Source organism: Kwoniella shivajii, chromosome 5, assembly GCF_035658355.1.
Source record: "Kwoniella shivajii chromosome 5, complete sequence".
Classification (NCBI taxonomy): Eukaryota; Fungi; Basidiomycota; class Tremellomycetes; order Tremellales; family Cryptococcaceae; genus Kwoniella; species Kwoniella shivajii.
Window position 1 is genome coordinate 644,505 of NC_085912.1, and position 15,391 is coordinate 659,895.

At 44.4% G+C, this 15,391-nt stretch overlaps 5 protein-coding genes across 5 annotated transcripts; 2 read left to right on the plus strand and 3 right to left on the minus strand.

Annotated features, from left to right (window-relative positions):
- Positions 1-45: 45 nt before the first annotated feature.
- IL334_003993 (uncharacterized protein) lies at positions 46-876 on the minus strand (the record flags this gene model as incomplete). The annotated part of the gene is made up of 4 exons (XM_062935716.1): positions 46-337; positions 407-554; positions 630-698; positions 768-876. The coding sequence occupies 4 exons, from the start codon at positions 874-876 to the stop codon at positions 46-48; spliced, it is 618 nt and encodes a 205-aa protein (XP_062791767.1).
- Positions 877-1,552: 676 nt separating this feature from the next.
- IL334_003994 (uncharacterized protein) lies at positions 1,553-3,302 on the minus strand (the record flags this gene model as incomplete). Its single annotated transcript, XM_062935717.1, has 7 exons — positions 1,553-1,790; positions 1,853-2,161; positions 2,238-2,344; positions 2,409-2,568; positions 2,622-2,731; positions 2,791-2,949; positions 3,012-3,302. The coding sequence occupies 7 exons, from the start codon at positions 3,300-3,302 to the stop codon at positions 1,553-1,555; spliced, it is 1,374 nt and encodes a 457-aa protein (XP_062791768.1).
- A 732-nt stretch (positions 3,303-4,034) lies between these two features.
- IL334_003995 (uncharacterized protein) lies at positions 4,035-6,071 on the plus strand (the record flags this gene model as incomplete). Its single annotated transcript, XM_062935718.1, has 5 exons — positions 4,035-4,260; positions 4,502-4,570; positions 4,640-4,797; positions 4,860-5,710; positions 5,855-6,071. 5 exons carry the CDS (start codon positions 4,035-4,037, stop codon positions 6,069-6,071), a joined length of 1,521 nt encoding a protein of 506 aa, XP_062791769.1.
- Positions 6,072-7,217: 1,146 nt separating this feature from the next.
- IL334_003996 (uncharacterized protein) lies at positions 7,218-10,877 on the plus strand (the record flags this gene model as incomplete). Its single annotated transcript, XM_062935719.1, has 9 exons — positions 7,218-7,485; positions 7,550-7,636; positions 7,700-7,722; positions 7,791-7,946; positions 8,012-8,083; positions 8,158-8,443; positions 8,509-8,629; positions 8,693-9,464; positions 9,522-10,877. 9 exons carry the CDS (start codon positions 7,218-7,220, stop codon positions 10,875-10,877), a joined length of 3,141 nt encoding a protein of 1,046 aa, XP_062791770.1.
- A 361-nt stretch (positions 10,878-11,238) lies between these two features.
- IL334_003997 (uncharacterized protein) lies at positions 11,239-15,275 on the minus strand (the record flags this gene model as incomplete). The annotated part of the gene is made up of 4 exons (XM_062935720.1): positions 11,239-13,509; positions 13,572-14,419; positions 14,516-15,165; positions 15,229-15,275. The coding sequence occupies 4 exons, from the start codon at positions 15,273-15,275 to the stop codon at positions 11,239-11,241; spliced, it is 3,816 nt and encodes a 1,271-aa protein (XP_062791771.1).
- Between the last annotated feature and the right edge of the window lie 116 nt (positions 15,276-15,391).

The window sequence follows — 15,391 nt, forward strand, 5'->3', positions numbered from 1 at the left end:
ATGTGTTGTCATGTATTGTCATGTTTTCTGATCAATAAATACACGCTATAATCCTTTCAGTTCCATAAAATGTCTTAAAGCTAATTCCATTGCACCTCCTTTTTTCTCCTTTTTTTGTTGTTTCTTCTTCTTCTCCTTTTTCGACTCGCCCTTGGCATCATCACGTACATCTTCTGCGTCGTTGTCATCTTCACTATGCTTTAAAATCCCAGCTGTGGTAGGGGTTTCATCATGATTGTCATTTTCACCATGAGAAGGGACATTTGACCATTCTTGTATTTTCGACAGGCATTGTTCTGGATTAAACCAATTCCTCTTGCGTTGATTTGACTCTGGCCTAATTATCCACGTTCCGTGTTAGAGAATATACGAGCAGTAAGAGGAATTGGAATGGACTGAAACATACCATTCTTGGATACATTCAACCACATCTTCCTTCACCTCCAATACATGTACATGCCATATGGAACCGTGTTTCCCTTTTTTTGATGGTAATGATAACATCATTAACCTTTCTTCATCTTTCGGTGAAGGTAATGAATTTGGTGTACCGGCTATATGAAAACCAGACTCTTTATCAGCTGAATCCATCCATGGTTGACGATTCAGTCTTTGGGATATACGCTCACCCTCCTCCCAGGATTCTCGAACTGCAGCTTGACCTGATGATTCACCTTTCTCAATACCACCTTTTGGGACTAAGATTGCATTGCGAGATATCAGCAGTGAAGGACGTTCAATAGGGTCGTGGAGCTTAGCGAACTCACATATCCATAAATCGGGATGAGCTCTGCTTGTAACCATCAACAGTCTCCCTGTTGAAGGTGAATACACTATTGATACAGCTACGTGTCTAGGTCCATCAGATTTCGTCATGGTGGCTCAGTCGTCAATTGGATGCTGTACGTGTATAGACTTGAAGAAGACAAGGTCATGAATGATCCTAAGGCTTCAAGAGGTTGGACTCAATTGTAGAGATAATGCATCTGAGGTTTTGGATTTGATACAATATCGTTCGTAATCATCCACCGTGATCATGACCGGTTAACTTTCGAAGCAATTGATCAGGCAGAAATAAATTACCTTTTGCGGTATTTAATTCGAAAGGCTATCACTAGGGACATGAATAATCATGATATATTGACCGTGTTAGACGGTTTGTAATTTCTTGACACTTTACGCGGAGACTATGGGATGTCGAAGAGGTGATGCTGTAGATTGTCCCGGTGTATTGAGATTAGAAGTAAGATCACACGAAGACGAAAGGATACTAGCATCATTGGGGTTAAGTGGACAGTTGACGCTTTTTCATCGTATATATGGCACGGACTTTGCTAGCTTCGCTTTCAATATGCTTGCGAGTCTGCCTCTTCCCGTTTCGTATCAATTTTCTTTACTTATGTAGAAACCATTTGGACTTTCTGGGATGGTTTCTAGGGAACGCAACGCATCTAAGCCCGGATAAAGCACAAAGATTGGTTCAATACTACACGTCTCTAGGATATGATAAATTCTCTTATGGTATAAGGCATAAACACTTCATGCCTGTTATCTAAGCCGTAACGAGCGATCTTCGGATGTCCGCAAAGTCATTCAGGGTCGACCGCTCGTCATCGTGCAGCCATCCTTTGTGGTCTGCCAAATCGGTAGCTGGATCACCTCTGAAGCTAGAAAGAGTATCGCCTGTACCTGGTCTCCATTTCCAGGCTTTCTCCAGGTGATCCGGTAAACGGTTTTCAAGAAGTTCCACTATATGTATACCGATATTGGGTAACAATTTGAAGCTTTGTCTGATCATTATTTCTATCAGCCCTGCACTACGACATCATGATCGCGAGGCTGCAATACTCACCCACAATCGCCCGAAGCGATAATGAAGTTTTGCCAACGAGGATGTTCACATATGAGCAGATTTCGATCTGCTGTATCTGTAACCCAGCATAAAGCTTGGTTGATGAGTTTTTTATCCTTGAATTGCGGTAAGAATTCCGCAACAGCCTTTGCGATGGTTCGATCAGAAGCTTCGGGTATAGTGTCGGTAGGATGTTTGGCATGGGATCGAGGTACCGATATTCGTTGTGGCGATGATGCTCCAAAAGGCTGATGTTCCTTAAATCGAGTGAATCCAGGAAATTCATCACAAATCTTGATCACCCCATTTCTACACACATTATTATTATCACTCACCTCAGTAAGGAGTCACTTGCGCTTGTAGTCCATATTGGAGAATGACTCACTCATTGGGCTCGAAGATAAATCCGAATTCGTCATCATAGACTACAGGAATACCCTTGTATTGTGCTACTTCCTCTGGGGTGAGTTGCATATGAGCATAGACCCAAGCCTATCAATTGAATATGGTGAATATAAGCTTCTTCAATCTTTCTCGAGGGCGAATGGATACCTACTTTGGAGCAGCACTGGCCCTCTAGATCTACTAGTGTAGGAGCCCATGCTCCTGCTGCTAGGACAACCTTATCTGCTTTGTACACGGTGCCATCGGTAGTTTCCACGCCAATGCAAGTAGTCTTGTCATCGTCAAATACAGGTTGTTTGAATGTACCAGCCCTGACGAGAAAAAGCGACATCAGATTACATGCCGATCTTGCGTATGTACTCACCCGCCCCATGCGAAATTGACTCCTTTAGCTTTGAGATATTCGCCAATTGAGTTGATGGCTCTTGCAGCAGAAAGCCATCCACCTTTTGTATCGAATATTCCCTTCCAGCCCTGAACTCATTGTAAGCTACCACTTCATGATGCATATATAACCGAAGTAATTTGCTGACTTTGATTTGGTCACGTGTAAAAGTTGGCACCAAAGCCAAAATCTCATCTTCGGTTTCTACCCATTTCATATATCCCTCGAGTTCCGAACCGGGTGCATCAATCTCCGCGAGGATTTCCCTCAAATTCGCTATTCCCCTTTCGGATCTGGATATATCGAGCTGCACAACATTGGTCAAAAACCCAAATCTTACTGCTATGTGTTAGATCGATATGGACTTACCTCTCCAGTGTTGTGGTAGAAAGGCTTGAAAGTCTCATCTTCCGTCCAACCTTTCAACGATTCGAGACTCAATTGTTTGTCTATGTCGGTCCGCGACATAACGCCAAAAATCTTGTTCAGGTCATTACCGGCGGATTGGGCCGATGGTAAAGGATACACATCGAGGAGAGTGATATTGGAAGGAGTATATCCTTGCTTGACCAAGTGATAAGCTGTTGAAGAACCGAAAGTCCCTCCTCCACCTACGATAACGATCTTCGTACTTTTGTAAGCTGGGGTGTCTACCGTCATTATTGCTTGTTGTTGATGCAGTCTCAGAATTATGGACTAATGCAAGATGCGTTGTTATATATTTGTATTCTGGAAAGCGAAGACTGATATTCAAAAAAGTATTCGCCGAGCAAGAATCATTCCAAAACATAACTTTTAACGGTAATGACGAACATCCGGTTTGGCAATTGCATATTGTCACACCGTAAGCGACTTCCGCGAGGCACCGATAATCCACCCATTTGATTTCATGGCGGCGGACAGCAAGTCCTTCCCTTGCGACCTCAGAGTGGTGGTAATCAGCAACTATCTTATCCGTGGGCGTCGTACTGGGATCTAAGTCGTCGCGTAGCGTATAGAGACACCTCTTGTCATCTGATCAACTTGCTTCAAACCTGTGGTTGAGCAGACGAAATCAACATGCTATCACATGGGGCCAAGAAGTCCGCGATGTCGGACTCACAAATAAGATAAATGTTATCTCATTAGAGAAAATGAAGCTAATACCGATAATTTCCGCGCTGTCGGACCATGATACTATAATCAAAGTTGTCCCAGGGATTACTCATACTTGATATCATCCGAGCATCAAGCATGATTGATCACATGACTATCACCACGATAGCTCATCAAGCAGCGCTGTTTGGACACGGTATAAAGCTCTGGCGGTTCTGGATATTGGCCTCGAATTTATCCCCTTACGAATCTTTTACCTAGTCACCTTCTTGTCTCTTACTACACTTGTTCAACAGGATGCCAGACGGATCTATCCCAGCCCCTCCACTTGGAAGCTATGTTATTAACGATGATAACCTCACTGTTGGTCACGTGGTTGATACCCGTATCGACATGGTGAAATATCAAGCTGAAACTCCACTCTGGAAACGAGTACATCAGCACTCGCTCACGCAGATGCTCTTCATCTCCGTACAGGCTTTCTGCGGCCCCGCTATATCCGACGCTATCGACGGCCTTGGAGGTAAGTCTTACAAAGCCCTCGCGCTTGTTTCTGTGGGACTCGAGATACACTCTCCATTGCGTCCTTTGCGCTCCTCCGCCTGCTACTCTGAACGAATCAGCTGGACGGCTGCGATTGACGATGTAGTCAAGTCGGGAATGATCCCTCGTTTCGCCGCCGAAATTCTTTTATGCCACGAGCCACGGACAAAATCTGGGATATACTGCATAACATCTGTATTCGTTGCTGACGAGCTGTACAGCGGGTGGTCTCGCTACTATACAAACGAACAACATCAAATTTGCTCTTTCCTCGGCTGTTGAAACACTCGGTGAGTTATTCGGCCTACTTTGACCCCGAAGTTTAAATTGCAACACTAGACTGAATTTTCTTTTTGAAGCTTGTTTGTTTGGAGGTGTTCTCATCAACATCATCGGGGTCAAATGGTCTCTTGTCATTGGAGCGGCTTCTTTTCCGCTCCTTGGGGCTTCATACTATTGTAACACTCAGTTCAACAATCAGTGGTTCCTCATCGCCAGTGCTCCCTTCAATGGTTTAGTACGTTTTAGATCTCTCTGACTGGGATTGTCTTCATACAATTGACATTGCACGAATCGTAGGGCTTCGCTTTCTGGAATATCTCTGAAGGAGCCTACGTCATGTCTATCGCTCCCGAGGCCAAACGTGGTAAATATCTGGCTTTGTGGATTGTTTCTCGAAACTTAGGACAATTGGTTGGCGGTGCGATCAGTCTTGGTAAGAACGCTGCAAGCGATAGCGGTGGAGCCATTAGCGCATCCACTTATATACCGTTCATCGCCCTTGAGGCTGTCGCTTTACCTTTCGCCTTCGGTATTAGCGAAATGAAGGATGTCGTACGATCCGATGGTACCAAGATACTGATTCCTCCTAAATTGTCCCATTATCAAGAGATGAGATACATCTTAAGGACCTATTCATCCAAGATCATCCTGTGCACGATCATCTTTATCGTCTGGTCATACTTTTACTCTGGTCCTTGGGGAAACTATCTGGCCCTTTACTTTTCCGTTCGTGCCCGAGCACTCTCATCCTTAGTCTGTCCCTTTTTCTGTATCATCGGTTGTTTCGGGTTGGGTTACGTCACAGATCTCAAGGGATATACACAGCGTCGTCGAGCTCAATTCGGATTTTGGTTAATCATTGCCCTCAACGCTGCGGTTTACATCTGGTCTATCATAATGCAAGTCCGATTTGTACGCAACGATCCAGGAGCTATCGACTGGTCCGACAAACGATTCCCTGGAGCTTGGCTCCCTTACTTCTTCATTCAAACCACCGGACCTTTGGCGCAGGTTTACACTTACTGGATACTCTCATCCTTTGCGACTTCGGGCCAAGATAATGTCAGATTCTCAGCTGCTTTAAAATGTATCCAGAGTGCTGGGAACTGTGTTGCATATGGAGTATCAGCAGCCGGAACCACTCCTTTGTGAGTCCCTTTCTTCCACACCACTGTGCTACTTCCGATCCCCTGTATATACTCCTTCACTGTCGATCGTTTAGAACCTTTGTTTCCTTCCTAGACATTGTATCCGTGGTGTTGTGCTGACGCCGGTGGTTTATCTTGACATAGAGTCGGCATGATTCTTAACGTGGCACTCATGGTAGCTTGTATCCCGGCAATGTGGTATATCACAGGCAAAACGCCAGATCGAATCCCAGCCGATGTTATCGCTGAAGAAATGGCAAGGGCTGAAGAGCAAAAAAGACTCGATGAGTTGTTGGGTCAAAAAGGCGATATCCATGACGTGGAAACACGAGAGGTTCCCGAGCTTCATACCTTAGCCTAGCTGTTGAGCGAGTATTCGGACAAAAGCATATGCTAGTCTTGCAAAGCAAAATGAGGATTCCTATGAAAGCGAACCGGAGATGGGCAATTTGAAGGAAGATGGTGGCATAGTATTAAACAGAATGACATGTTATTGGCTTTTGTGTTTTTCGGATGTTTCTGATAGTTTTCTCTTTTGTAGTATGAATTTTTCCTTTCTGCCTGAAGTAAAGTTTTCTTGAGGTTGGAAGGTTGGAAAGCAAGAGAGAAGGCAATGTGGTATTTGCAGTGAGGTGTTTACAGAGTTTATCTATACTCACTCTCGAGCATATTCCGGTAGAATTGATCGACAGACCGGGAATCCCATTGTCACCAAATTTACCGAATCAGGAAATATCCGCAAGATCTGAGATGAAAAGCATTAACCGGTTAACAAAAAGAAACACAGCTTGAAAAAACGCGCAATGGTGATGGAAACTCAGAAACATCAGCATACTTGGAACGGCACATATCTTGGTATAATATATCGTACAAAGAGTGTGAAATCATAGACCAGCGTACAAGTATCAACAGTCGGGATACGAAGACCATCAAGCATCCAAGGTGTAAAAGATTAAAGGAATTGAAGCGAAATTAGAGAAATATCTACCTTCCCTTCCCTTGTTGTTACACGTTTCTCCATCGTATAATCTTACGGTATCTTCGGCTCCTCAAACTGCCAATTCTGTTCCAATTACGATACCAACGAAATAATACACGAGTAGACCTCGCATTTCAAAAGGTATTCAAGAAGACAACTTCAAAGCTTAAATCTGCGGAGGTCATCATTCACAGCCAAAACATGTTGTGAAAGAGAGGCTCCTCCATTGGCATTGAACCTGATCTGGTGATCTAAGAACAATTATTGTGCACTTTGGTCAATCATCAGTCCGGTTATTCAGTCTGATTGAAACATACTCCATAATTTGACTCCCACCTCTCTCTTTGTTAAAACAAACTCTATATTCGTCCTCGCAATTTTAGGTGAATCAGTGAGTTCCACGTTCCTAATTTGTCTCTGTATACGACCATTGTTCGCTCATCGTCTACAACCTTTTTACTTGCAAGGGGGCGCAAGTTTTCGAGAACTCCACCACTCAGGCGCATCATATTGCGTTACACCTACACAATGATAGATCATATTTTAGGCAGACCGTCACCTGCTTTGAGACGTACGCAGATATTTTTGGTGCTGTTCTTTTGGATTTGGAGATTATACAAAGGTGATGGTGCACCTAGACCCACTCCTTCGAGATCTGCGATTGGTCCATCGCCAAGTTCGAGAATAGGTATATTAGGTGGAGGTACTAAGGGAAGAGCTTGGATCACTAGAATATGGGTGAAGATAGCTGGGAGGAGGATGGTGAGATGGATGAGCAGACTAAATGAGAGATTAAGTGAGTTCAGACGGTCTATGGTTGAAGCTGGAGGATCTAAATCTGACAAATGCAAAATGTACAGAACATTTCACGCCGTATCAATTGATACTAGGTACACTGACTCTCGTATATGCCTTGCGACATTTGGATGACTTACTGGGAATAGGAGGTGCGTACTCGGCTCGATATGTTTGATGTCAAGCCAGCTAGCTGATACTGTATCCCTTATTAGCACCTGAACCTTTGGCTAGACTAGTGAGTCCAGCGCTTGACTCTACGCATTCCCCTAAACTTAACATAAGCCCACTGATATGATTAAATAGTACTCCCGATCATACTACCGCGCTACTTACGTCAATACCGCCTTTGACGCAGGTTTCTCTTCTGCGATGTCGATACGACCGAAATGGTTAAGAGATATCTGCAGTATGCTATTCACGGGATACTATCTCGTCTGGGCCACGGAAGGTGATGAAGTGGTAAGTTAGGGGAATCCCGCAATCATAAGAAGGTTAAACTGATTCAAACATATGTCATCCCGTAGTTGAGAAGATTCAGAGCTGTATGTTCGGTCGAGATGCTCAGGACCACTTGGGAGAAAACAATGAACCCATACGTGAGTCCATTACTCCCCACGCGAATTCATTAAAACAGCAGATCGCTTATGCCTTTGACTCGACCAATCTTTAGGTCCGATTACTTACCATCACCCATCGGCCACGACTGCCTATAATACGTCATCTTACTATCATACGTCCGCCCACATCTTCTCGTGCCAACTTGCCTTCAGTAAAAGCTATGTTATTTTTCAATGGTACGGATGCCGAACTAGCAACAGCTACTGAATTGGTCGTGGATTATCCAGGAGGGGGATTCATTGCTATGGGTCCGGAATGTCATGAAGAAAGACTGAGAGCTTGGGCGAAAAGGACCGGCAAACCTGTGTTGGGAGTCGATTATGGAAAAGCTCCAGAATGTACGTTCTTTCAAGTGCTGAAGAGTTGAATGAGATAGGCAGGCCATCAGCTGATTGTATTTTAGACCCCTATCCCTGGGCGATCGAGGAGGGATTCGACGCTTATCGGACGCTCATGGAGACTAAAGGCAGATGTATCGGCATTGAAAGTGGCAAATTGGGTATAGTGCTTACTGGTGATTCAGCGTGAGTTAATTCCGCGAGCTTTACCCGTAGTCTGAAAAATTGCTGATGATAGTCCTATCCCAGCGGCGGGAACATTTGTGCAACCATCATGCTACGTATCCTTGAGCATCCCACAGGTATCCCCAAACCAGTGTCGATGATTCTCGCCTATCCAGCCCTAGATTTCAACTTCACGTCTTGGATGTCACCTACCAATTTACGAGTTCTGCGCACAGAGCAATCTGAAACTCAGATTCCAGGTATTGTACACGGCAAAGATCACATGCGGCACAAGTCGCCTCTCAGCGTGGTGGATGATCTGGAGACCAAGCGACGAAGGAGGGCTGGCAGACAAAGGCAGAAAAGTTGGGCACAGACGGTATCGGGTGCATTCCCAAATATCATGAGTCCAGCAGAAGAGAAGAAACCCAAAGGAACAAGAAGTAGCCCTGCAACACCCATTCAAAAAATCAAGTCTTTGCCAAGAAGTATGTCAGCAAAAGTCGTCGGATGGCTAGGAGGCGAAGATGGTGAAAAGGATGACGAAGACACCGAGGAGAACGCGTCTGAGCCATCAGATTCAGACGACGAAGATACCATCAAACCTCAATTCCTTGATACACGTCCTGAGGCAGAAAGATCACTAGCAGATCGAGTGAAGACTCCTGCTGATGAGAGGACTTTCGACTTTACACCAGTCGATTCACCTAAACTTATCGAGCCAGATATACAGGACGGTAAAGATGATGTGGATCGATTAGTTGCTAAGAAGAGAAAGAAGATGCCAATCGGCACAAGATTGACTATGACGAGTCGTGTAGGGTATTTCCAAGATAGGATCATCTCTCCTAGTATGGTGAGCCATCTTCTTATTTTATTTGCTGGCTACAGTCGTACTGACATTACAGAATAGATGAGAGCGATGGCAATCTTATACGTCGGACCAAGACGAAATCCTGATTTCGAAACGGATTACTACATTTCACCAATCTTATCGCCACCTCACTTACTCGCTCATTTCCCTCCGGTCTATCTTATATGTGGCGAACGTGATCCTTTTGTAGACGACACCGTTATCTTCGCAGGCAAGATAAGGGAAGCGAAGAAGGCGAGACGTACTCAAGCGGAGTACAATCAACGTGGTAGATCTGCCAGATATGGAGAATATTTGCAGATATCGACGGGAAAATCCAAAGGTTCAGTCGACGAATTGCCTGATCCCATCTTACGAGAATCGGATGATGACTGGGTACAAATGCGGATCATCGAAGGATGGGGACACGGTTTCATGCAGATGTCTTCGTTGATGAGAGAGGTGGATCCCATCTTGACAGAAATGGCAGATTGGATAGATGAGTCTTTTATCCGATTTTCTGAAAGACAGAGGGATATGGAGGAAGTGGCAGCGTCTCACACTGCGGCACAAAATTCCCTTCAAGAAGAGGAAATAGCTTTAATGGTTCCAGACGATCATCTGATGCCACCCAATTCAGCCCATGTCAAACCTGCTCGGAATTATAAGAAATCACCATCGAGTTCGAAGCCTGGAAATGCAGATCTAGGATCGGTTTATGGAGGTGAACAAAGTGATGATGATAATAAACATGGATTTGAACCAGGAGATAACTTGGTTACATTCACACCTAAAAGTAAAGATAAACCAAAAAGGAGGTTACCACCACCATCGAAATTCCATCCTGTACCGAGGAGACCATCAAAAGAAAGACTGGATCTACAGAGATCTTCGTCGATGCCTAAATTTGATGTGGATGAAACTGGTTCTTCCGGCGAAGCAATGTCAGTCAAAACTCCGCCATTAACTTTCAAGAATCTACCTGGTTCAGCTGAAGAGCCCAAAAAAGGCTCAGGGGCATTTGCTTTCTTTGGTGGATCAAGATCGACCTCGAGTCAACCTAGGACGATACAACCTTTGTCGACTGGATCGATTTATGGTGGTAATCCACTCAGATCAACCTCGTTAGATCGCAATCCGACTTCAAACCCTATATCCTCATCTGCCCCAACGACGACAGGTCAAGGAACACCCACCTCGATTCCACTGGATAAACCGAAAAACTCATTGGTAGCAGCAGCTGTAGCAGGTGCAAGAGCTGCAAGTCCAGCTTTAGCAGCAGCAGGTCTCGTACCTCAGAAAGTCGGAGATGTCAGTGAAGCTGAATTATTAAGGAGAAGAAGGATGGAAGCTGTTTACGGATTTGGTGGAACGGAGAGTCATAATGTATCAGAAGGTGAAGATGAGGATGGGTAGAGTGCGTTGTATCAGTCCCAGAAAAGGGATATCTATGTTTATCTTAGTATGAAACGGGAGGTTTGCGAGGAGCTCTGTTCGGTGCTTGATCTGTAACAATATCCTGTTAATATTCGAAGAAAAGAGGAGATTTTTCAAGAGCTGTAGTAAACTGTAATGAGATATTCATTCTTGCATTGTCAGCTCCTGCATCAATGGCTATATTTGACCCAATCATGTATGCATTATTTTCTTCTTTACAATCAAATGAACGAAAGAACCAAAATAAGAACAAAATAAGCAAGCAAGTATAGGAAACCAAAAACTCGTAAATGTAATTATTGTACATCTGCGAATCGAAAAGTCCATTACCAGTAAAAGCTCACAGAGCTCTGGCAACATCATCGTCATCTTCCCACCTTACAGATTTGACAGATTTGACACTTTTTCTACTTGCCCTATCACCACCTCCACCTGACCTCGAATACATACTCATCCTACTATTACTGTTACCTCCTGCACTTTTTTGAGAGTATGTGTAGTCTGGAGCAGCTGACCTTGGACCTCCCCCTGCTGAATATGGACTTGGACTCAAACTTGAATTCGAGTATAGATCTCTCATCATCCCACCTTGGAACGGAGGTGAAGGCTGAAACATGCTCGTTCTGTTGTTATTATTCCCTCCAGCACTGTTTTGACCGAAAGTATGGTGCGGACTTGGAGATGATCCTTGCCTTAGAATACCAGCTGAATATGGACCTGATCTAGGTATTTGATTTGGATTTGGATTTGGATTTAAATTGGAATTGTCATTATTGCTATCCCATAAGGGTTTTTCATACCATGCTTTCGTAACTCTATCACCTTCGTTATCACCATAACCATAAACATCATAAGGAGAAGTCGTACTTCTTGGTGGAGGTGGTAGTGAGCTAAAAGAAGTCCGAGGTCTTGAATCAGAAGGTAAACTCGAATGTTTCAACATTGATCCTCCACCACTTATCCTTTTAGGTGAAGGTACCGTACCACTAGGAGAATTTGGATGATAGGGCATATCCGCTGGACCAGGTGCTGAATTTGGATATCCCATCCCCATATACATCGGGAGAGGTGAAGATGTCGAATAAGGCGGTATAGGTGAGTATGAAGTGGGTTTTAATATTCCAATTGGATTTTGCGATTGAGATTGAGATTGAGATTGGGATTGGGATTGGGATTGGGATTGAGATTGTCCCATTTGTCCAGCAATAGGAACTTGATTTTGTTCACTTCCTCTCTGAGATCCTGTACCTGAGTTTGAACCTGGACCACCAGATTCTACATAAGCTGAATATTCCCATATACCAGATGAATGAGCTGTTGATCTTGTTATCCTTTTCATATCTCTTATCTGCTTTTCAGCTGAAGACCTGGGATCATTCTGTTGATTGAGATCGGGATATTCAGGAACAGGAGGTAGGAAAGAACCTCTTGAACCTGATTCACCCGATCCGACTGACATCGGACTGATAAGTGATCGGGGAAACGGTCCATTCGTCATAGGTGGTGGTGGGGGGGAACCCGGATCCAAGACAGAAGGTGGATGAGGATAAGACATGGTGGGTGGCATTGACGATTGTTCCATTTCATGACTCCTACGATGCGATTGGTTCGATCCATGTCCATGTCCACTATGTCCACCATGTGACATTGAAGTTCTTGAATAAATCGAAGTTCCGTCTTCTGAAGGTTCAATCACATTCATGAACATTCCATTTGCGCTCAGGACTGATGTTCGTGGAGGAGCATATGATGATCCCCAAGTCAAGTGTCGCAATTGTATATGAGTAGGTTTGTATTCGAATTCTTCAGTCTGCTCATTACCACCTTCTTGACGAAGTTGAGGTTGAGAACGAGACTGAGATTGAGGTTGTATAGCTATCGGATATGGCCCATCTTGAATCGAACCTCTGCTGTTGATTGAAGAAGGAACTTGGGTAAGAGAAGCTTTCAACGGTGAATCATTATCTGAATTTCCATTACTCCATGCCTCTCCAACTATTACAGGTGTTGTGTTGGGATATTTCTCGGCCCAGGCAGGTGAACCTCTAACTGCATTCTGTCTGACATATTTCAGATCGGAAATTGAAGTTCGCTTGAATGATTGTCTAATGGACCTGAATTTTGAGAAAATCGGTTGTAATTTTGCTGAATCGAATATACCATTTTTGTCTGTCAGTCCAGGTTCAGGTTCAGGATCAATAGGTTGAGGTGAGCTTATATTCCTCGTTTTCGTTGAAGCTGTCCCTCTTATTGGTAGTAGAGAAGGTAAGTGTATAGAATTCTTGAGTGATTGAAGGAGATTAGGCACTGGTGGGAGTTGAATTCCCTTGAATGGGTTGAATGTATTTCCGGACGATTTGAAGGGTATAGTGAAAGGAACGAATCTACCCATCACACCTGCATTGTCGGATTTATCGTTTGGATCTCCAGATACTAGCTTTAACGGTTTGAGATTTGAGGAAGAATCTCGGCGCAGATTTCGAAGGGGACGAGCCAAGAATGCTCCTAAACCTTCGGGTCGAGATGCGAATGATGGTGCTGAAAATCGACTGATAGGTGGGACCGCTGCTGAACGAAGAGGTGGTATCGGTGATGGAGCCGAACGACGCTTCTTCAATCGTACTCCTAAGTCAGCTACCACTTGTTCTCCAAGACTAAAAAAAAAACACATACCTCGTTTTCCGCATTGAGGACTGTCCCACCTTCGCCATAAAACCAACTAGATCTTAACAATCTTGTTTTTTCAGCTCTTTGTCTCTTTTTCCACCATCTGATAAACACCAAGATTGCCGCTATAAGAGCTAGCAAAGCGAAGAATCCGCCTACAGCAGCACCTGCAGAAGAAACTTTACTATTCCCCTCTGAAGACTCTTGTGGATTGTCTGAATTTGAGGGCGCATGTGGGAGTGAAGCTGACGGTTTGGTTATTTGAGATGCCAACGTGTTATTTGTGGGTTTAGAAGATGAAGTTGTAGTAGGCATGGCTGCTGCCCCTGGTATTATGGGAGTGGTAGACGTCAAACCCTCAGCCTCGGCGGAGGTAGATTGCTCTTCAGCCAAGGTCGGTCGGTCTTCAGCGGTTGTCGGTAAAGTCGATTCGGGAGATTGGACAGGTAGGTCCGTTGACAGAGTATCAGAAGGTAGAGCAGGTTGAGAGAATAGAGAAGACAGGGGATCCGAGATCGAGGTAGCTGATAGTGGTTCATCGGTGCTTGTCAGTATAGGTTCGAGTATTTGTATTGAAGAAGCAGAAGAAGAATCCAGTGAGCTGGAAGAGAGAATAGAGGCAGTGACGGCATTGGGGCCTTCAGCAGATATGGATGAAGTGAGGATGGGCGAACTTGACGAGATTGGCATTTCTGACGTACTAGATTCGGATGTAGTCTCAACCGGGACGAAACTTGACAGAGTAGGTGTTGACGTGATCGAGATGATTCGATCGGTCGTTATAGGTGTTGTCGTCGCTTCAGGTATGGTTGGAGTTGACGATGGAATTGGTTCAATCGAAGAGACAGAAGAAGCTGTATTCCAAGAAATCACTGATCGTCAGCGTTCTCTCCCCTTCACGCACAAACTCGTCGACATGAAAGGGAGTAAGATCAACACTGTACACTCACCAGTTGTACTAGTCACGGTGGTAGCTTCTGCAGCCATTCCAGTCGTACCATCACAACCTCCCATAACAGTTTCCGTAGGAACTTGAATTACACTTTCCCAGTTGGTCGTAGAGAATACGAGAGACCATGAAGTGGTTGGTGTAGGTAAGATTATCGATGTCGATGTTATAGTTTGACATTGTTCATTCTGTCTTCTATCTTTATGTTTGTCCAGTTCTCGTGAACCAATATGTAGATTTCTAGCATTTAATCTTGTTGGAGGATGATTCCGATTTCGATTATTCAACAATTGATTACTATCATCTGAAGAAAGGGTTGTACCGTCTAACACGGCTAAAGTAGTTGATCCACCACCACTGGTAGAGGCTGCACTGAGGTCAGGAGAGGTGGTCACTCCACTTTGTATATCATTTCCTCCATCACTAGGTACCGAAATCGGAGTTACACCGAAACTAATGATACTATCTGTTGCAGGACTAGTGATCGTAGCTTGAAGAGTACTCTCGGATGACGTTGTTGTGGGGGAAGGGGACAGGGAAGAAGTTGCTGAGATGGAAGTAGGGCAGATAGCTGTAATCCATGTTGAAGTGCTTGCTGAGGGAGTTACGAGAATTGCTGAAGATGAAGTGATGGTAGTCGGAATCAACGATCTGTATCACATGTCAGGCATATTAATTCCCAGTTTTCTGATAATCTTGAGCTGAGATACTCACGTAGTTGTGGAGAAAAGTGTTGAAATCGGGGTCGGTACACAAGCCATTTTGGAAAATACTGTAGTATGCAACTCAACTCGCGGAGGCCGCTGACATGCACTCTCCCGTCCTTTTCGTCCTAGTCCGTTGAGGAGTCTTCAGACTTGATGTTGAAGCCGTACAG